The sequence below is a fragment of the Theropithecus gelada genome, chromosome 2 (assembly GCF_003255815.1).
Source record: "Theropithecus gelada isolate Dixy chromosome 2, Tgel_1.0, whole genome shotgun sequence".
NCBI lineage: Eukaryota > Metazoa > Chordata > Mammalia > Primates > Cercopithecidae > Theropithecus > Theropithecus gelada.
The window spans coordinates 161,530,764-161,553,905 of NC_037669.1; the positions used below are offsets into that span (position 1 = coordinate 161,530,764).

Sequence of the window (23,142 nt, forward strand, 5' to 3'; positions counted from 1 at the left end):
TACTGTGTGTAAAATTTAAAAATGAATAAAATGAAATTATAGCTGATTGGGGATCTTGAAAATCTATTCTCCCCCAAAATCTTCCAAAATAATCTATTAATTATAAAGATAGTTGTAAGATTTCCATCCACTTTTGCAACAAATATTTGAGTAACTACCACATGAAATGCAGTATAACATTCACTGTGAAATACATGCAAAGGTGAACCAAGTGCAGCACTGCCCTGGAGGAACTTGTATTGGCAAGCATCATTATACTATAAGGTATAGAGTAAAGATTATTCTTAATGAGGATTCAGAGGATAAAGAGGCTGTTTCCAAAAGGGGCTATCTCAGGGGCTTCAGGAAAGCTGGCTTTCAATGAAGACCAGGGTGGCAAGAGGAAGGAAGCAACATGAACCAATGAAGGTTCTCCACAACCAGAGGAGAATTTTGCAATAAGCTCTTACAAAAATGGGACTATCTGCCATTCCCAGCTCGATACTCATGTCTTATGATGACTGAACTTTAGAATTTCACAGAAAATCTACCCTATGTATCAAACCTCACTTTTCAATGTCCTTGTTAAAGTCTGAACACAGGAAAAGAAAAATGATTTTTCTTTTAATAAGCACTCCCATCTGCTCAGGCTGTTCTACTATCCATCCCCAATCTGGCTAACTCCCAAAGCATATTACACTCAAAATATCCCATATCCCAACCACTGTTCTTGGTAATAAAAATAGGGAAGTATTGATTTAGAGAAGTGTTTTGAATCAAAGAATTTTACGGTGAAGAAATTTCAGTAATTTTAAAATATGAAAGCTGATAATGAACAATAGAATAAGAAAAATGAAAGATACATTTAATCCAAATCCATAAAGTTGTATTGAGCGCTTACTGTGTGCAAGGTATATTTTTGCAGAATTAAGGTGATTAGTTCCAAACCTGCACCACACTTAAAGACCCTGAGGGTCTACATCAGCAGGCCTCTAGGAGACCAGGAGGTTTTGAAATTGACATAGCCACTGGCTCCAGTGGCCTTGCCATCCAAGGGCTCTAAGGCGCGGTGCAGCCCCGAATCTGTGGAATATCATCCACAGCCGTGGGCAGGAAAGGTTTACAAGTAGTGGGCACTCAGTGAGATGACAGGTATGAGCGTGGGCCAGAGGGAGGAAAGGACACATCTTACACCCAAGAAGCCAGTGTCAAGGGCAACAGCGGCAGACAGAGCAGCAGAATGTGGATTAGTCAGAGAGCCACGTTTACTGAATCCCCCAGCAGCACACGGCCGGCTCTGGGGAGAAAGTGAGTTGTAAACTGTGGTGGGTCCCAGGCTTGGGGCTGGGATTCAGTCACCATTTCATAATCAGGTCAATCATGACACTGACAACTATAGTCATAATCAAAAGAAAGAACTGTCTGCATGGAAGGAAGAAGTCCTGTTTCCCACGGGGGTGAGGGCTTCTTTCAGACTGGTCATGTTGGAATGCAGTAATGATCTCAGCAGGGAAGAGCATGGTAAGAATACTCACCTTTCCAGCAAGCTGTGAAAAGGAGAGAGGGAAAAGTTTGTTATGTTTTTGGAACAAGACTACAAATAGTTCAAAATACATCATTTTAACAAAGCTGAAAATGTGATTTGAGTCTAACTGCAAATGAGGCTAATTCTTGACAGGAAGCCAAGGTTAAAGTATTGAGGAAGATGTCAACAGAATTTTATTAATTTGTGAGCCTTCCTAACCTTTTCCATTTTTAAACCACAGCCAGCAGACTTTAGCAGAATTTTGGTTGAAACTGAAACACTGATCACTCGTCTTAGAAGCAAAAATAGATGAGCCTCTGATTAAACAGCAAGATAGCTGAAATTCAATTTGTTTTGTCTCTCTTCTTATAGCCTTCTGAGAGTCATTCAGCAACGCAAGGCTAAAATATGGGTTCTTATTTTCTTCCCTGATGAATATCTTGGGAGCCTTTATTTTCCCGTACAACCATGGGGGGATTTCCAAGTGAATTTTGTCTTTGATAAAAAGCACAGCTCCTCTGTTTGAGTGATCTCCACATCCAGAGGGAGAAAGAAAAAACCCCAAGTGTTTCTCCTGAGCAAAACACCATCTGGTTTCTCTGATTTACTCTGTAAAACTGAGAGGAATCAGGGCAAGTATTGATACATCTTTAAGAAACCACAGGTCTAACAATTTCCATGTTCATTTCACTCTATTCCTAGGAAGCAAATGAGTCACTCCAATATAATAAAAGATATTATTAACACTGGCAACACACCAGCCTTCTGTCTTGCTGTCATGCAGTAGTGGTCCCCTGCCATCCACCCTGTGAACACCTCTTGTTTGTCTTAACCCCACGGCCACTGGGACGCTAACTGCCATCAGACAGCACACATAACCCACAGCCGCCTCTGCATCTGGAGGCTCAACACAGACCCCTTTTTCCTGTACTTCCACTTGTTCACTTCAAACACAGCTCCAAGGCTACAAGCACAGGCTCTAGAAGCAGAAACACCTGCTGGGTTTGAGTCTGGTAGAGCTGGGTGACTTAGGGGAAAATTACTTAAATTCTTTTGAGCAATTTCCTTTAAGTTGATTTTTCCTAAAATTCTTTATTTATGTATCTCCCTCCAAAATGCTAATCACTTGGGCTCTTCTGTTTTATTCTCAACCACCCCCTTTCTCTCTTAATTTTCCCCAGCCTCCTAGACACCTTCTTTTATTCTCCAAAGAAGGTCTCAGCCTGGCCCTCACCCCTGTGTGTCACAGAGCTGCTACTGGACTGAGGAGCAAATGATGTTAGATGAGAAACCTTGGAAATGTCAGCTATTAAGTGAGGCCATTTAGATCAGCTCTAACAGCCTGTTGCCTGCATCTTTATCTCCAGTCTGCATCCTGGAGTTCTGTGTTATCCAATCAGTGCCCTGTGTGGTTATAGAACTTGCCTACTCTTCTCTGACCTCCTGTTTTATGGGCTAACTCCTTTTATTCTATGTTGGAAAACTTCTCTCTTCAAATTCCAAACCCTCCAAGGCTGGTCCTCACCTCCCCAGCCCCTTCCACCTAACTTTGGTCTTCTTTGGGAAGACATCATTTGATTTTACTGAGAAGACTGGCAACTTCTTGAGGAAGGTTGATCCCACATTCGTTTCTCCTACAATGGTTCTTCCCTTTTTCTCTCCCTGTAGTCCCAGTCCCTAGTTCTCATCTCCTCCTGTGTACTGAACAGCCTTTCCCGCTATCTCCTCCCTTTGAATCTCCTCTCCATTGCCTCCTTCCTCTTGCCTCCTTTCAAGCTGCCCACATTTGGCAGGACTCTCACATCTCTGGAATGCCATTTTTCTGTACCTTGGCCCCACTCTTTTTGCCAAGAAACAGAAACCTCTTGAGATTCTGTTTCTGACTCTCTAGTTTTACATTTTGAGAAACCTCATCCATCCATGTGTTTTTAAGGACCACTAGCACTGAATGATTTCAACATCTGAGTCTCCTTCCCTCACCTTTACAAAAGCCCCATTTCACTGGGTCGATCATTTCATGTAGGGTCTACACAACATTCCTCTACCTCCAAAATATGTAAACTCACCATCTTCTCCAACCAATTGATTTCCCTTCACAATTCCTCCTCTGCTTACTCATCCTTGGTGACACTCAGCCTCTCCTCTGCTAGCCTGACAGTTATTCTAAACCTGCTTTTTTGCTGTTCTTTCCTTGCCATATACTTGCAATGACAACATTTTTATCTAGTCTCCTTCAGTAAAGTCTCTGATTTTCCCCTTTTACATTCTTCTGATTATGATTATTTAAAAACCACAATGGAAACATAATGAAGAAAGACAGATCTCCTAAAATTCTATCTCCTTGAACACAGTAAATCATTGTTTTTCTACTATTGCTTCTAGTACTTGTTTCTATGTATGTATTTACCTACATGCAAAAATAATGAGGATTCAATTTCATTTTATAATATGTAATGCCTGTATTTTTCAAAGTTTGATTGTCTTCATAAAAACTACATTTGGTTAATATTTTCTCAGAAGATGATATATTGTAACCTAATTTTTCTATAAGTGTAAACAGTCTAAATGTATAATCACTTTGCTTTAGTAAATAATATTCCACCAATCATATTTACCTATATTTTTTTCTTGCTTTTGCTGTATGTCCTTGGGACAAATTTTCAGAAATGATATCACTAGGCTTTTCTACCTTATTTTTCCTTCTTTATAACCAAAGACAACCTCTTTATGTCAACTCCTGCTTTATTTCTTTTCTGAAACCATTTTTTGCCACTCTCATCACTTTCCCATAGCTGGATTCAGTTACCCCTATGCAAACATCCTTTATTAACTGAGTAACTAACCGACTAGTCCCAAACCCCCATGATCATCCCTGTAACGCCATGCCCTCCAGTCCTTTTGCTCATAACTGTTACACGAATGTGAGTTAATTCACACACCTTTTGGGTTTTTCTCTAATTTGCCCATATGCATGTTTTCTTTTGATGTCTGCATTGCCCCCATGAGCGAAGGCACTTTTACTTATACCCCCTTTCCTCTCTCCTTTAATGTGCGATGTTCTACAGTAAGCACTCCAGGCAAACTTGTTACAGAGGCTTCCCACCAGTGAACTCAGTCTGCTGATCTCACATACTCACACTGCATACAATCCTAAGTGCCTCACCAACCACTGATGGATGCTCTCATTCCATAACAGATACTCACGACTACGTTCCCGTAAAAACCGGATCAGATCACATTGCTGTAAATGTGGAAAAAAGAGAGAGAAAAGAAACATGAGTACAGTGACCTTTGAGTAGCTGTGTTTATTTCCCAGTGAACTTGTTGAGTTTTCTTTCGTGAATAAGGAGATACATACAGAATATACAGGCTGCCCTGCCATGCCTTTAATGCCCTAGGAAAAACAAAAACAGAGCAAGTTAGTGGTATGCCAACTGAAGTCTTTAGTAATAAAACAAGAGAAAACAAAAATCTTTTTTTTTTTTTTTTTTGAGACAGAGTCTCGCTCTGTCGCCCAGGCTGGAGTGCAGTGGCGCTATCTCGGCTCACTGCAAGCTCCGCCTCCCGGGTTCACGCCATTCTCCTGCCTCAGCCTCCCGAGTAGCTGGGACTACAGGCGCCCACAACCGCGCCCGGCTAATTTTTTGTATTTTTAGTAGAGACGGGGTTTCACCGTGGTCTCGATCTCCTGACCTTGTGATCCACCCGCCTCGGCCTCCCAAAGTGCTGGGATTACAGGCGTGAGCCACCGCGCCCGGCCACAAAAATCTTTCTTAAAAGCACAGCTGGTAGAGAGTAGTTAAAATATTCCTGAACCCAGTGGATTAATTGCCATGTATTTTCTCTACTCACATCGAGGGTGTAAATTTTTTGTTTCAGTGTTAGATCAGGTAAGCTAATGTCTACCAAAGTTAATGAAATTATTTTTCTTCAGTGATAAGAAGAAACAAAGGTATTTCTTAAAGATATCTGTACTAAAGATGTAATACTTAGAGGAAGGCATTTCTCATAAGAATACTTAAAATTATAAACAGCATACTTTCCAAAGGGCAGTGCCAAGGAGAGTAATTTATTGGAATTCAGAGGAACAGTTATATTACACATCAAGAGTGTAAAACACAGGAAATAAGAAACAGCCTCTACATATGAGAAAGACCCAAAGACAATTACACAGCAAAATACACAGCAAAATAAACATTACATAAAAGAAGAGTTACAGAAGTGTAACTAAATCATTACAATAAGCTCATAAATGCCAATAGATTATGGACCAAAGCAAAACAAATAATTTGGTGAGATGAATCAAGGAAGACTTCCTGAAAGCAGTCAGTCTTTCTTGGCAGCTTGAGCTTTTCTCTTTGCTCCTTCTTACTTCCATTAATTAGGATCAGGCTTCTCCTTGGCTGTGATTCTTAATATACTTGCATATATAGGTTCCCTTGGGCAATTAATGAATGCCTGCATGCTCACTTAAAAAAAAAAAAACGTGATTCATGCTTACACTTGTACAATTTCATCGAGTCCCTCAGAGGTTCAACCAGGGATGTCGGCATAAGAACCTCTGTCCTAAATGACAACTGGGTCACTTCTCCATTGGTCCATCCATCCAATAAACAGTTAAAGGTCTGCTGAATGTCTACGTGGCCTATTGTGGATTGCTGGAGTTAACCAGAACTGTTGTGACATCCCTAATTGTACCCATTGGGACATACTAACTTTCTAACTCAAATCAGGAAATTATTCATCCACAAAAACACGTAGTGTCATTCTTACTTTTACAAGTTATGGCAGACAACAGAAAATAATACATGACCATGTAAACAGAGAGATAAACAGTTTCTGGCTAATACACAGAACCATGGAGAGGATGTCCTGAAAGAGCGAGCCCTTGAATAACTTTGAGCAAGTTCTTAAGCAGAGGCTGAGGATCAAGAGCCTGAGACAAGCCAAATTCCAGTCCAGACTAGCTGGGCCAAGCACAAGACCAGGAAGATGTGGGTGTCCCCAGATGAGAGCCCCAGAATCTGAGGAGATAAATCCAGAACAGACCAGATCGGCCCAGAGACTACATTCTCACTCACGTGACTAGGAATATTCACGCATTGCCTAATGCCAAAAAAGTAAATATTGTATCAGAGTATCCTTAAAGTTAGTTGATTGTCATTCTAACATGGATTCAGTTGTCCACAAAACCATTCATATTTTTTGTTTTTATAATAAAGTCCCAAGTTCAAGAACCTCTTCAAGTAATCAGAAAAAACTCACAATGCACAAAACAAGATAAGCAGCTTATCCATTCCTTACACAATGCTGCCTGGGCCTCCGCCACAAAACACAGGTGCTCGCAATATTTAATTCTCACCTGACTGTGCTTGTTAGGAGAGACAGACGTGTAACTAAACCATTACAACAACCTGGGAGGCACTAAAATAGAGAGATGGCTATTTCGTCAGTGGGAGATATGCCTGACACTGCCTGGGAACGCTTCCAGAGGTGCCATTTTTCTTTAATGGAATCATAGGGGGAAGTTGCGCCTATATTTCCAAATCTCTCTAAAGTCTAAATTTTGAGGATAGGAAGGCAACAATCGTGGTTTTGGTAAACTCCATCAACCTGGAGTTAATACTGGAGTTAACCAATATTAACTATTTACATTGTACTTTATATATTTTATTTACTATTAATTATTTTGCAATGTAATATTACTATTTGTAAACCTTACAGTTTACAAAGAGTATTCACATTTGATTATCTGATCCTCACAGCTACCTTTTGAAGTAGTTAGGATAGAATATGTCATCCCCTCATTTTACGAATAAACTGAAGGACCCAGTGACTGGGTCATACAGCTAGTAAAAAGCAGAATCTGGACTTAAATCCAGTGCATTTGACTTTAAATGTTATGCCCTTTCCATGGAACATACTGGAAACTACTATGTCCTACTTAGTTCTTATGGGTACACTTACTCTCTGTCCAGGAGGGCCTGGGAGTCCTTGAGATCCCTCTTCACCTCTCAAGCCTACAGTGAGCTGCAGATAGGAATATATCAATACATTAGTTTCAACATTGTCTATCTACGGGGACTACTTCAGTTTCTATAAGACTTTCTAATTAAAAAAAAAAATTTTTTAAAGACAGCAGCTATTAATTGAAGTCAGGTAAATTGCTTGTGATATAAACAATGTATTTTTAATGACTAGTAAACATCCATTTCCCTCCTAGCCTCTTTAATAGTGATATACTTTGTTCTGGCACTGGCTGTGCATTTCAATCTTAATTAGCCATAAATTGGGATTGGTGCTAATAGGAAAAGCAATATATGAGGGCACACAGAGATCTAATAAGAAAACTCACATCTGTAAAAGATCAAATAAGAAAAATGATTCCCTACACACATAAGAGGACATGAGTGGGTTAGGTCATTCTCATACCTCAAAGTGATGGATATGAATACTAATGAAATTCATCCAGCCAGATGGAAAGTATCCATTGAGTTGCATCTTTATTCACACTGATGGTGACCACTGATATGGCACTCAAACTTTCAAATGAAAGACTGCTTGTCTCAGCATTTTGCTTCTAAGTAAGTAAGCATAATATTCTACTCTTCACTTTGCTAATTAGAAGATCTCAATAGCCTTCCTCAAAACAGCCCATATGACCTTGTGATGTATAGTGGAATCGTCAGAAACTCTCAGGGACACAGTGGGAAGGACATCTTCCCACCGTCACCTTCATTTCCACTCACAGCGTTAATATGCCAGGATTTAATATGCACCTTAGAAAAGACTGGAAGGCATTGACATTTCTTGGAACAGCAAGTTATCAGTTTGTAAATCTTTAAAATAGTTCTGATTTATTGAACCATAAACTTTTAGAGCTGAATGTGACCTTACATATCACTAAGTTCAATTCTTATGTTACAGAAATAGAGACCCTGAAAAGATGTGTTGAAGGTCACAGCTAGCAAGTGGCATTTCAGATGCCCTCGGGTTGAATCAATAATCCCACGTTTATTATTACAACATAAAAGCCAAAGTCTGCCAAAGGAATATTTATCATTTCTGGAATTATAGGCTACTTACTGCTAGTCCCCTAAATCCTTTGGGTCCAGGTCCCCCAGGAATTCCAGGATCACCAATATCACCCTGAAGATTCAGATATAAAAAGTTAAGATGTTGAAGTATTTGCTATGAAAGAATTTTAAAAACTCTCTAAACTCAAAATTAATTGATATTATCACAATTATATATTGATGAAGGCCAATGCAATATTTAATGTCATCTTTTCCTGTCATTTGGAACTAAGTCATTGGTACACTTATTCTTCAAACTATTTTAAATTTTCTAATAATATAAATATTTACATCTACATATCAATTCAGTGGTCATCCAGTTACTAAAAATATCCAAAGAAAATGCTTGAAAACCCAGAAAAACATTTGGAGTATTAGCTATGTGAAATAATAAATAATGAATTACTTTATAAATTCATAAAACATTTATGAAAAAGTTGAAGGTGAAAATAATATATTCTGATTTTTAAAAATTTTGACAGTTATTTATCAATATGCTTATTTCACATTTATCAATAAGTTGAATTATGCTAATTTTCTCCCTTTATCAGTAAATTGGAAAATTGATCCTCTACAATGAGGGCTTTCTTCCTAATGGTTATTTATATTGTCCCTTTTCCACCCTTTTGTACTTAAGAATCTCTTTTGGTAATCAATTCACTAAAAACAGTTTTAAGAGGATTCAACAGTTGACAGTTTTCCTATACTTTATTTGATTAATTAGATATTCTATTTTTAACTCATATTTTATATTTTAATATAAGCATCACTTATATAGAAGACATTGTTCTGGACATTTTTTTTTTTTCAAAAGGGAGATCTTTTTACAGAATTCCAGTGTATAAAACAGACCTAACTTGAGCTACTCGGGTTGAGATGAAAGGTATGTCTGTTTCTACAGCAAGAAGATGGATTTCAATCTGGCAGGCAATGAGGAATTCTTGAAGATGTTTGAGTAGGAAAGTTGCATAATTTGGCTATGCTTTGGAAAAAATCAAGGGACAGTAGTGTTTGGAATTAACTGAATCAGGGAGAAGATGGAAGTAGGAACCCAATTAGAAGGATACTGTAATCTTTCTCGTGAGAGAAAATAAAGAGCACAATAATGAAGAACAAATAGCAACAACCAAAGCCAAGAATATTGAATGAAATCACCAAGGCAGAAAATCAAGAAGAGAAGAGAGTACTGAACTTGAAAGGATACCCGGAGGTAGGCTTTCAAGGCAGAGGCATCAGGCAATGATGGACAGAACAATCTTTTCCAATGTAAAGATTCATAGGGGTTAAATATGGTTCTTTCCTCAGGAAGCCCAAGGAAAACAACCGTCCTGGGTTTCTCCTTATTGCTCCCATTTCATTCAGACCTACAGGTTTATCTCAGTTCTCAAGTAGAAGGTTAAGATCACGGTAATTTCAAAACGTCATGCATACAATACCTTCTGCCCCACATCTCCAGGGAATCCTCTTGGGCCCTATAATTTTCAGCACAGAACAAAAACACATCAACATATCACTTCTGCAGTATGATCATTTCTTCTTGTATTATTTAGTTTGATTCATCAATTAATAAAAATAATTGCTTTCCATATTTACCTTTATTCCTTTTCGTCCCATCTGACCATAGCCTGGGATGCCAGAATCTCCCTGTGTAAACACACCAATTTATTTCAATTTCTCAAAAGTGGAAATTAATTTTAATCTATACTGGGGAGATTACAGTGTCAAAAGAGAAGCACTGGGGACTTCCATGCAGAAGGGGCCTAACTGGTGAACCTTGAACCCTGTGTTGCTGTGTTTTCCTCACCCCCTGATATGTTCCCTGTACTTCTTTGACCAGTTCCATTCTGTAAACATTGCAGGAAGCAGAGGAGTGGTCATTCGGGACTTGTGGAGTCAGTGGCAGTTTCTTGCCTAGAAAATTAGGAGCTGATCCAAACAATACAGCTGAGGAACTCTCTGAAGAAGGATTATAAATAGTCAATAGACATACAGAAAAAATGTTCGTCCTCACTGGTAACAAAACAATGCAAATTTGACCCTGCAATGAGATCGTATTTTTGTCAATGGTAAAGATGGAAAAAAGTGACAATACCTGTTGTTGTGGATGCCCTAAAACAAACACTCTTCTAAAATAACACGTGGATCCACATACTGTTTGAATTTTCCTAAGGGCACTTTATAATGGAGTGCAAAGCCTTTATGAAACATGTACATATTCTTTGATCCAGCTATGCTACTTTAGAAATCTCTACGTAGAAATTCATTATGGCTTTGTCCAAAATTTTAGTTAGGTACATGAATGTTCATTGCTGTGTTGTTTATCACAGTGAAAAACTGAAAGCAAGCTAAATAACCATTAACAAGATATTGGTCAAATAAATGAATGTACATGCATTTAGTAGAATATTTTGAAGCTACTAAAAGTGATGTTGAGGGAAAAATGTAATGACATGAAAATATGCTCACAATACGTTGTTTAGAGTGATTTTTAAAAATTTCCAGGATAATGATAAATAGCTCAAAATGATGGATTATACGTACTTTTTCTTTCTTTCCTATCTTTTATTCTGGGTAAATTTTCTTTCCTTCTCTCTCTTCCCTTCCCCTCGTTCCTTCCTCTCTTCCTTCCTTCCTTCTTTCTTCCTTTACTTTTAGATTCATGTTTTCAAATTAGATCACATAAAAAAACAATTTTTAAGACTTGCTGGACCATTCTACAAGCATTTAATTTTATGGATAGAAAATGCAATGAAGGAAGATTGAAAGCCTTTATGGAGGCAAAGGATTGTGGGTGTAGCCATAAGTCAAAAACTTGCTCTGCCCTAATCACTTGTTCTCTGGCTCCTTATGTTTATTTGCCATATTTTTTCTTCTTTTTTTTTTGCAATTTTCAAATATGCGATATATTGTTATTAACTGTGGTCACCATGATATACACTAGATCTCTTGAACTTATTCCTTCTTTCTAATTGAAATTTTATATACTTTGACCAACATCTCCCCAGTTACCACCTCTGGTAACTACCATTTTAATTCTCTGTTTCTATGATTTTGACTTTTTTTACGTTTCACCTATAAGTGAGATCTTGTCGTATTTAACTTTCCATGCCTGGTTTATTTCATTTGACATAATGTCCTCTGGATTCACCCATGTTGTCACAAATGACCAGATTTTCTTCTTTTTAAAGGCTGAATAATATTCCATTATGCATACATACCACATTTTCTTTATCCTTTCATCCATTGATGGATACTTAGGTTGAGTCCATATTTTCTTGGCTATTGTGAATAATGTTTGTGCTTGGTAAATTTTCTATGATATCTATGTATAGCATTTGTAATAAACATTAATTTTTTTAAAATGAAATAACTGTTCCTATACTGGCTGCTCCATGAGCTGAGATCTTGTTACAGCCAAAGCCATTAGGACAGAGTGCAGGCCTAAAAATGCAATGCCCCATTTCGTAGCCCTGTTCCTCTATCTCTCATTGTCACCCTAGACTTTTGCAAGAAGGGAGCAGAAATGGGCGGTGTTGTTTTTCAAAGGATATGCATCTATGTGGCCACGCTGGTTGTTAAGGTATTGAAATGCCCTGTTCTAACTCATCTATTATCCTCTCTGCCTACCCCCCTTCTCCTGCTTGCTGTTCTCCTTCACATTGACAGACTGTCTATGGAATGAGAGCTTTAGCAGGTGGGAGAAATGTTCACACACCTTCCTAGATGCTGAGATACCTTCCATGCCCTCCACACTTGAGCTGATGGTGTCAACCCCTTCTCTTTACCTTGGAACTGAATACTCAGATCTGGGGAGGGGAGGGACTTCAAAACTTCATACCTGTCTTCCTCGCTGCCCAGTTTGCCCCACTGGCCCTGGATCTCCAAGAAGTCCAGGCTCTCCCTAGTAAGTGGGACAAGAAGAGCTTCAGATCAGTAAAATCAAACCTGGTTCCTACCATCAAACCTGGTTCTGTCCACTCGATGAGAAGACTCAAAGTTCTCAGTGAGGGGTCAGTGCTCACTAAGGGGATGAGAGTAGGGCACAAATTATGGTTTTTCCATAGCTAGCAGAAGATGCCTAGCACAGCCCAGAGCTGGACTGATGTGCTGCTTTTCCAGTGTTATAAAAGGACTGAAGGAAAAGGCAAAGAGTAGAAAATTGACTCCAGGGAAAGTTGACTCATTTGCTGACGCATTTGCCTATCCAACAATTACTTATTGAACTGCAAAATAAACACATTAGGGGTGGTCCTGCCCTCACTTGGCTGGAAAGAGAAATAATTAGACAGGCAATTATCATATTGTGAGATAAGGTTCAAGGTGCTATGGGAGCAAACAGAAGGGTAGTCTAAGTCAGATTTGGTGGGCCTGAGGAGGCTGCCGAAAGGCAAGGAGCAGAGAAGCTGAGGACTGAAGGATGAGTTGTATGTCAGGGGACTGGGCAAGGAAGGGGTGAGAGTGATCCAGGAAGAGGGAAGGCATTAATGAGAGGCCTGAGGCAGGCACACAGGAGGGAGGTAAGCAGTGAAACCTTAGAATGAAATGGGGCAAATAGCAAAGGACCGTGTAAATGACTCCCTACCTTATTGACAAAAAACTGCATATGTTTAAGGTGTAAACATGATTTCATATACATACATGTTGTAAAATGATTGCCACAGTTAAGTTAGGTAATGTGTCTATTGTCTTATCTTGTTACTTTTCCTTTTTTATTTTTGCTTTATGTTGAGAGCATTTAAGATCTACTCTCTTAGCAAAATTTCGAGTATATGATACTGTATTGTTAACTATAGTCACCATGTTATACATTAGCTCCCCAGAATTTACTTATGCTGTAACTACCTTAAAGTTTGAATATTTTCGTGGAGGCCATGGGAAAGCCAAGACCCATGATACAATTTGCTGGGCTCAGTGTAAAAGGAAGAAAACTCAGGCCCTTTGCTTAAAAAATGAGATTCAAGACCATGACAGCAGAGCATTAAACTCAGCAGGGGGTTTTTCTCAGCAAGGCCACCTGTGTGGCTGCACAGGTCACAGGACCCTGGAGAGGGGGCCATTGAAAGGTTTTAAACAGGGGAGTCAGATTCTGATGAGGTGAATAGTTTGCTCTCTGACAGTCCCCAACAGAGCCACCTCAGAGACAGTCGTGGTTTCAGAACCGCATGCACTAACGGATTTGAGTTCTGACACCACCCATCCTGCACTCAACTCAGCAACCACGTGCATTCTTGAATTCAGGAAATCAGGGAGTGAAAGCGATCTTTTAGAGTTGTTTCTGATGGGTGAGATCACTCTCTCCTAGGGAAACAGCAGCTTCATGGAGAGGTCAGCAGTTAGAAACTCTTTGCTCAATGGAAGGAAGAGAACACATTAGCGGAATGCTGGTGACTTGCTGATGGTGCTTGGATTCAATCATGTGAGGAATTAACATGAAAATCAGGAAGAAAATTGAGGTACTTTTGTACTTGAAATCCATAACAAATAACATTTACTTTTTTCAAGAGGGAATTCATGTCCTCTACAGGGACATTGATGAAGCTGGAAGCCATCATTCTCAGCAAACAAACACAGGAACAGAACAAACACTGCATGTTCTCACTCATAAGTGGGAGTTCAACAATGGGAACATATAGACACAGGGAGGGAAACATCACACACTAGGGTCTGTCAGGGTGTGGGGGGCAAGGGGAGGGAGAGCATTAGGACAAATACCTAATGCATACGGGGCTTAAAACCTAGATGACAGGTTAATGGGGGCAGCAAACCACCATGGCACGTGTATACCTATGTAACAAACCTACCTGTTCTGCACACGTATCCCAGAACTTAAAGTATAATTTAAAAAAAGAAAATATCACACTGTACCTCATACATATATGCAATTATTAATTATCCATTAAATCTAAAATATGTTTTTTAAAAGAATTAAAAAACAGAAATAATATTTACTTTTTTCCCCAAAAGTCCAGGTCTTCCAGTGCTCCCTTTGGCTCCCATTAGCCCAGGAGAACCCTGAAAAAAATATTAGAGACTAAAAAGTTGGCACCATAGTAATTCCTAGAAAGGCCATTAGAAACACTTCACTTTCCTTCATGGTATTCCCAACAACTCCTTGATGCAGCCTTAACAAAAGATCCAGCCACTCAGGAGGAGAGAGGCAGATGGCAGGGCTGAACCAGATGACTCAGGTCCCAGTCCTAGTTAGAGGACCACATGTTTTAATCTGCAGGGACATCACTAGTCCATATGGGGCTTAGTGAGAAAAAGAAAAGGCACCCTTGAGTCAACACATGCTATTTTCAAATGTGGGGAAATTGTCATAATGCACTGATTATTTTAGAACAAGACACTTTGCTGCCACCTTTGTGCACCGTACCACAGGCGTATACATAACGGCATGTGGGATATGTTTCAGCTTTCCAATAAAAAAATGGGCAGAAGTGTCTTTTGCACACATATTATCCGAAAGATAACTGACCACACATGCTAGGAATATAGAAATATGGGTATCCCTTGCCTTGTGAACTCTCGCTGTCTGAGCAGAACTGAATAGATTTAGAACATTTTTCCTATGAATCCTTTGCCATCCAAACTATTATTTCTCAGGAAAAAAACAGATTCAGATAATGAATTCAAGAGGTGAATGTAGGAATCAAGTAGTTTTGAGTAGCGAGGGATCTTTGTACAGTCAATTTTAAATATCTGTAGTCAAGGGAGATATATGTGCATAGCACGTATAAATTTTAAAAGTTAGAAAAAGCAGAATAATGTATCAGTTTTTGGAGGAAATGTTATGATTGGGCAATATTTGTATTCTTCCAAATGCTTTCTTTAGGCTGATGAAATGGATCTGTGCTTTCAGAGTAAAACCCCAGTGAAGGAGAAAGAGGAGTGCTTTAGCTATGTATGAGGAATCTGAACTGTGCTAAAATTTTGCCCCAGATAATCCAGAAATGAAATAATGTATATGTAAATAATACAAAAAATTATATGTGAAGATTGTTTTGCAGTAAGAGGAAAATAATTGTTGAGAGTCATTGAGCCTAATGTCTCTGTCACTTACCTGAGGTCCTTTGTGCCCCTGGCTTCCTTTTTCTCCTTTCCTGCCAGGATTTCCCTGTGACCCCTTTAGTGGTAATAAAGGAAATATAATGCAATGATGTCAATGAAAGCTTACTTCTCAGTGTTTCTTTTGAAACATCCTGCAGAAAAGCAATGATCCAACCCTTCCCACAGCCTTTTAACCCTGAGATTAAGCATGTGTTAAGAGTAATTGAGGACAGGCCCAGTGGACTCAGTGGTCCAGATCTTTTTAAGGAATTCCCTGCCTGGAAATAAGACCTTCATCCCTCTCCTACAGAGGAAATAAAAATAGGCCAAAGCAGGAAATGAAACCTATAAGAAAAGGAAGTAAGATGCAAACAACAGTCAGATGAATTCCTTTAAAGGGACGGGTTACCTGAGCCAAAGCCCTTATCAATGTGTAAAATAGAGAGTAAAGTTGTTTCAAGTTAGCACAAAAGGGCATCTTAGCAGCAGACCCTGATCAGAAGAATCAAAGTCTATTTTTCTGCCATATTTGCCATCAAACACATTGTTCTCATGTGGTTCTCTCATATAGAAGCAAAAACGTTTCTTCCTATTGAAGTATCAGCTGTGAAACGGCCCTGGGCTGCCCAGGAGCCACCAGGTGAGCCTTGATTCACTGTCTCAATGTCAAAGGGACGCTTGGATGTCTGAGGTATCTGAAGTAACTGTCATTCCCACCCCCACATCCACTCCAAAGCCTGGGAATGGATCTAGACTGGTCCCATCCCTAGCCAATCTAGAGAAACTGCTAGCTCATGGTTTGGTTCAGGGACCCCAGAACCACTCAAGAGAATCCCAAATTCCAATTTGGTCCTAATATCTGAACTTTCTAGAAAAAAAAAAAAATGAATTCCTGGGAAGACCTTAGAATAGGCACAGCTACACAGGCCCTTCCATACAAGTCCAGGCTTAAGTTGGGCTTCATGTAAAGTGGGCTTCATAAGACGACTAAACAACAATGTGTTACAAAGCTACAGAATGTGCAGAATGACCACAGCTTCCCCTTCTGGCATGGAGGGAAGCAAGACTATGATGCTGACTTCCGATGCTCATATTACCAATGATATGACCATGAAAGATGCAAATGGCTCACAGAAAGCCCTATCAGTCATATTTCAGAAATACTGATACCCCTGTAGAGTTAGCTTTAGGCAAGTCAAGTAGCAGTTTCCAACTTCCAACTAATTTTCCTTTGTAGGAGCCTGTATATGCAGGACTCCAGCTATGGAAAATCAATTTGTTGATCCTGGTGTTAATTACTAATGTAATATGAAGGTATTAATCATTCATTATTACTAATATGAAGACACAATTCCAGGTGAGCACAAGAGCACATCTTTCCCCTACAAAGGCTTATTAGTGACCTGCAAATAATGAATCAAGTTTGATGGAACAAAATCATCCCCCACCCCATGATGGGGAATGCAAAATAGGGCAGGGGGCAGATTCTCAGTTATTTATTTTTATACAGAAATACCTGCCTTCTTCCCATCAGAATAACTTTACAGCATTTATCAATATTTACAAAATATTCCAACACACCTGTGGGCCTTGTAATCCTTCAGCTCCCAATGTGCCTGTAGGTCCAGGATTTCCTGGTTCTCCCTGATGAACAAGAATTTCCAGTGTCAAGATTTTCTACACATTGTTTCCATATAGATTTTCTCTTTATAGTGTGTACGTCAGAAATAGGTACTATTTTGTCTGACTCATGGCTCACCCTCTACTTGGCCTAGGATTTTACTGTTCTAGACTGTCTAAGGAATGAACATAAACTTGTTTCTTATTCCAATAAGGAATTTTTACCTCTTGAAGCTGATTCCCAAAGCACATGAAGAGCAGTCAAACGCACAATATTTGGAATTGCACAGGTTCTGCCTGTCTACCAGGTATCTATCAGGCAGGCTTTTCCTTAGGACTGTTCTGTTCCTGGGAGCTGCAGTGATCATTGGGTCAGTGGGGATAATGTCCACTACTGGGCACTTCCTCTACCCTTGTCAAATGCTTACTGATTTGATTCCCAGCACCACCTACATGGGAGAAACGTCCTTGGTCCCATCAACCACAGAGAAGAGGAAGTAAAGGTTACATACTGAGACACCTTGGAGTCCCCTTCGACCTTCTCTTCCCTGGGACAGAAAAGGCAAAATGTTAGTATGTGGATCTCTGAATGGAGGGGTTCCTTGAGGCAAATCAGCCTCTTTCATTCTCTGATTGACATAAGTAATGAGCAGCTCATAGAAACAGTTTCCCTGAGGTGTTTTCCATAGACAAGCTTTCACACTGGGCACTTAATTACAGACTAACATTTGGAGGATTGATTGCAAACCAATCTAAAAGTCATTACAGACCCAGTTCCAGTCTGACAGCCTCTAACAATTATCCAGGAGGCTGTTTAGAGAATCAAATCATCCTGAAGATCCTGTCTTCTGTATTTCCATCTCCAGCAAATTCCAAAAAGAACTGTCTGCTAATCAGAGCTTTCCCACGGGAGAAGAGCTGTGGCACATCCCTTTCTCTCTGTCCTGGGCCCGTGATTGTATCTTGGGAGAAGGTAAAAAATTTCTAGATTTAGTGTCTCGTATGGGCCCACTGGGGCTAGTGTCTATAGAATTCTACAAGAAATAAATGGCTGATGGGGTCTGCTCAACTATGGTGATCCAAATGTCCAAATGGCTACCACTGGATTCAACAGAGGACAAAAAAGCCTGGCTGATCCCTGAAGCCCAAATCTCTGTCTGCGCCTATCCGGAAGCAAGTTCACATTGCCAGCTCAGGCCCTCTACCTCGTGGTTGTCACACAGTCTCCTTTCCAGAGGGTAACCAAATGGGAAAAGGATTCAGGCCCCAGATCCTAACTTCCTTATCCCTAAACAGCAAGAATAAGATTTGCACCCTCATATCACCCCCTCAACCCCTGTCCTTGCTTCTTTGAGAGAGCCGTGGAACATCTTGACCACCAATTCACTTAGTGTTGTGATAAACAACTATGATTACTTTAGGTACAAAGCAAGTATTTTTTAAAAAATTCTATTCCTTCATTCATTTATTCAGAAAGGTAGCCATGGAAATTATTTTAGAACTGCTGTTTTCTTTCAACTGCCCACCTTCTGAAGGTCCTTAGAATAAACTACCAGATCAAGTGTCAGCTCCACCAGGTTGGCTAGTGCTTACAGTGATTCCACTGAGGTTCTGCCCCTTGATTCAAGGGGCTTTTTGCTTTTAAGATGCAAATCCTCTTCGAAAGAAGTTACCCATTGAAACTTTTCAGCTATTTGTACCCAGAATCAATCTCCAAAGCTCTTGACATAAAAAAGCAGAGAAGAGACAGTAAACAAAGATTGAGGCTACGGTTCCCATGACATCACAATTCTGTCTTCATTAAAAAGCAAGGATAAAATAATGTGTATTCTGTGTAACAGACTGTATGCACAATGGTTATAGATATGTCCTTAAAAGTCAGGCAGACTTGAGCTCAGTTTTGTTCTTTAAAGCCTGTGTGGCAAAGGGAAATTGCCCAATAAACCTCACCCAGTGTGGTTAACAGCCCAGACTCTGGAGGGAGACGGATTGAATTCAAATCCCAGCTGTGCCACTTACTAGCTCTTGTGACCTTGGGCAGCTTGCCCAAGGTTTCTTGATTTTTTTCATTTGTAAAAAATGGATATAATAATAGTATCTACCTCACAGGTATGTTATGAGGATTAAATGAATTAATATTTGAATGTGATCTGAGCAAGACCTGGTGCAAAATAGATGCTATAGAAGTATTCTTTGTGGATGGCAGGCAAAAAGCATAGGGCCTGGAATGTGGATTCCAGTGTGGTTTTCAGTGTGTGGATCCACTGTTTTGGCAACAACAGGTAAAACAATTAATTTACATAAGTTGAAATTCTGTCACATAGAAGGCAATGTCTTGGATTGGCTTATGTTGTTTAAAATTTATCATCCACTTAAGATGCTCCCGCCCTCACAGAGAATTCTATTCTGCATCGGAAAGTTGGGGGAGAGGGTAGAAAACCTGATGTTGTTTTATATCAATGTTACCTTGTTTAATTCAGGAGAAAAGAAATTACAAAGGAGGAGGTCAGCAGGGAAATGGGTAGAAGATGAGGAAGGAGCCGAGAGCCTCATGTCCTTAGAATGACTTAAAGGTAATTGGCTGGTTTGTCCATGATTTATTGCCTACACCACTCCTGGCATCTCTTTTTTTAAAGTACCTGATTGATGTGTCAGTTATAAAGCTATTTTAAACTAAAAGTATTTCCTCTTAAACCAACAAAAATACACACTTATCTTTAAAATTTATAGCATTTAGCTCATCTTGCTGCTCTACTGTTTCCTCTTATTACATTTTAATTCTCTCGTGTGAAGAAAATGGCAAAGTCCCAAAGATTTTACCAGAAGCTTTGGGAAGCCTAACCCCTTCCAACTCCAGCTCTTCTCCTTCAAGAACTGTGGTTCAAGATAAACAAAGGCAAGTGGTATAAAAACACATTTCTTCACCATCTATCCCAGAGAGAAGGGCAATCAGCCACAGCCTTCAAAATAATGAGAAGATTCCAAATTTGTACTAGAAAAGAAATCCAAGCATTTTCAATTCCTTCTTGAACAAAACTCAGAGCCAAATCTAGGACTTTGTCCATTATTCTCTTTTAATGATGTCCATGCTAAGCGCATGAGAGAGGAGTTTTTAATACATTATAAATATCACTTCTAGCTTCAGTAGTCCACAGAAAGAAAGGCTATTTCTTGGTTGTTCCTTTTAAAAAGATAGAGAAGTCCAATGTCTCCGTTTTTTGCTGTGACAGGCTTGGTATAATATGGGATGCTGTAAAGTTATGCCAGCACCTCAAGGTTGCCACTTGACCCTAATTGCCAGTGCTTTGGTCCATTCAGGAAGAATTTATTCATGAGTCCTCTTTCTCATTGGCAACATGTAAAGAGAAAGTATATTTACCTAGTTCATAACATTCTTATGTAAGCTACCAAAGGAGAGCTTTTGTGTTAAAATCATTGGCTCTCTTCAAAGACATCCCAAAACACCTGGAAGGTGGAAAGGGAAAGGCCGACTATATTTCAGTGTTTCTCAACCAGGGGTGATTTTGCCTCTCAAGTCCACCACTACTATACCCACCACAGATATCTGACAATATTTACAGACATTTTTGAATGTCACCAGTGGGCAGTGGGGAGGGGTGGTGCTGCTGATACTAGTGGGTAGAGACCAGGGATGCTGCAAAACATCTGGCAATGCATAGCATAGCCATTCACAAGAAATAATTATCTGGCCCCAAATTTCAATAGTGTCAAGAGGGAGAAGCCCTGAAAAATATTTCAGCCCTGAATCAGTCAACTCTGTGCAACAAATATTCTGAATGCCTCTGTCATCTTCAAGTGGTAAGGAGGGGAAATAAATGTCCACAGAAATACTTACCCTGCTTCCTGTGGAACTAGGACTGCCTTGCACCCCTTTCTGTCCAGTTCTACCCTAAAAATATAATAATTCCCTCAAGATCAAAAGGCAAAAATTCTGAATAAATCATAAAGGCATCAGCATCAAAACCTCAAGCACTATTAAAATGGCAGAATAAACATGTCATACTGTGATCATTCTGCATATTAACAGTCAGTTATACACGTCCTTTAAAGAAGAAAAAAGCATAGCAACATGCACTGCTACTACATTTTCCCAAATAATATCACTTGCCAGAAACTTCATAATTTTGCTCATAAAAGTGTATCCTACTACAAATATGCATACCAAAAAATAAAGGTCTTTTAAATGTGGTCTTAAGAGCATTTGTTCAATTACAGAAAGGTTACATATCTTACTAAATTTACTTGGATCAATAACAGAATTAATCAACTCATAGATAAAATAGATCAAATTACTTGTCTTCCTTGTTCTCCTTTGGAGCCCTTTTGTCCTTTGATGTTACTGTTTTGTCCTGGATTACCCTAAAGAAAGATTTTTAAAAGTAGTTTAGAATCCAGAAATACCAGCTTTTTCTCCAAAATGGTATGATGTTCAAGTACTAAGCTAATTTGGGTCAAGGTATAAGAGGTGTGAGAAAATTTTTCACATTTGAAACTTGCAGGATTTTGGAAAAAAAATAAAAGCAGTACTTCCTCAAGTTTGAAGATTTGGTAATAAATAAATAATTAAAAGAGTTCTTGCTACATTGAGATTTTCCCTTTTCTATGATGGCAGCTTCACTGGTGCACTGGTTCAAACATTCTTAGGCTATTCCCTCAAGGGTGTAAAAAGATTCCCCTGTAACTGAGTCTGCAAATAGTGAATCTATAGGTCTGCAAGATTAGAAGTCCAATAAATAAAGCTATGGAAATGTTCTCCCAAAGGAAGCAGAAAGTCTCAACGTACCATAAGGACTCAGAAGATGGCCCTAACCCAGATAAGATGCAAACAGACTTTTCCCAAAGCCTCAGCCAACACCTATCACCTCTACTCCTAAGACAAGCATGTGCCTACAGGGTAGCAGGAAACACAAAGGGAAAGAAGATAGGACCTGTGGAGCAAGTATAAAATTCAGGGCCAGTTGGGCCCTGAAAACTTACTGGATCTCCTGGGAAGCCCTTCTCTCCATACTGCCCAGGAGCACCTCTGGAACCTGGGCTGCCCTGAAAAAAATGAAACAAATTTCTGAGTTAGCTTGTAAGAGGTTTGTATAATGGTGTTAAATGTGAAGTTTTGTGTGTAGGGGGGTTAATCAGATAAAATGCTCTTTGTCCTTCATCACAGTCAGATTCCCTTAGATTTCTCAAGCAGTACTAAGTCCAGTTTTAAGCCTATGGTCAGGATTATTTGTACTGAGGCTCAGAAACTGGTAAACTTCTCATGGTCTAACATAGCACTGTCCAATAGGAGTTTCTGCAGTGATGAAAATGTTCTATATCTGCATTCATCGATATGGTAGCCATTAGCCATATGTGGCTATTAAGCACTTAAAATGTAATCAATGCCACTAAAAAGCTTAATTTCTTAATTAATTAAAATTTAACTTTAAATAATCACATGTGGTTAGTGGCTATGATATTGGACATCCTAGCCAGTCTAACAACTTCTAACATTTGTTATTAAATTGCCCACTGGAAACTTCCATAAGGATGTTCTATTGGGGGAACCAGCCCCCAATATTTCAACATACGTTCTTTTCTATTTTCCCTAAGTGTTGGCTGGTCTGATAAAGAAGGGGAAAGAATACAAAAGAGAGAAATTTTAAAGCTGGGTGTCCGGGGTGACATCACATGTCGGCAGGTTCCATGATGCCCCCTGAGCCGCAAAACCAGCAAGTTTTTATTAGGGGTTTCAAAAGGGGAGGGGTGTACGAATAGGGAGTGGGTCACAGAGACCACATGCTTCAAAAGCAATAAAATATCACGAGGGCAAAGAGGCAGAGTGAGATCACAAGGCCAGGGTGAAACTAGAATTACTGATGAAGATCCATGTCC

At 39.4% G+C, this 23,142-nt stretch overlaps 1 protein-coding gene across 1 annotated transcript in view; it reads right to left on the bottom strand.

The window, feature by feature from the left end:
• Positions 1-23,142, bottom strand: part of COL6A5 (collagen type VI alpha 5 chain) — a 94,651-nt gene that overhangs the window by 36,523 nt on the left and 34,986 nt on the right. The window contains exons 17-31 of the mRNA XM_025376711.1: positions 22,249-22,311; positions 21,565-21,630; positions 21,107-21,160; positions 17,763-17,798; positions 17,212-17,274; positions 15,644-15,706; positions 14,530-14,592; positions 12,419-12,481; positions 10,174-10,224; positions 10,017-10,052; positions 8,591-8,653; positions 7,472-7,534; positions 4,863-4,898; positions 4,709-4,745; positions 1,515-1,526 (exon numbers count right to left, since the gene is read on the bottom strand). Coding sequence (XP_025232496.1) covers positions 1,515-1,526; positions 4,709-4,745; positions 4,863-4,898; positions 7,472-7,534; positions 8,591-8,653; positions 10,017-10,052; positions 10,174-10,224; positions 12,419-12,481; positions 14,530-14,592; positions 15,644-15,706; positions 17,212-17,274; positions 17,763-17,798; positions 21,107-21,160; positions 21,565-21,630; positions 22,249-22,311 — 769 coding nt within the window. The remainder of the gene's footprint in view (positions 1-1,514; positions 1,527-4,708; positions 4,746-4,862; positions 4,899-7,471; positions 7,535-8,590; positions 8,654-10,016; positions 10,053-10,173; positions 10,225-12,418; positions 12,482-14,529; positions 14,593-15,643; positions 15,707-17,211; positions 17,275-17,762; positions 17,799-21,106; positions 21,161-21,564; positions 21,631-22,248; positions 22,312-23,142) is intronic.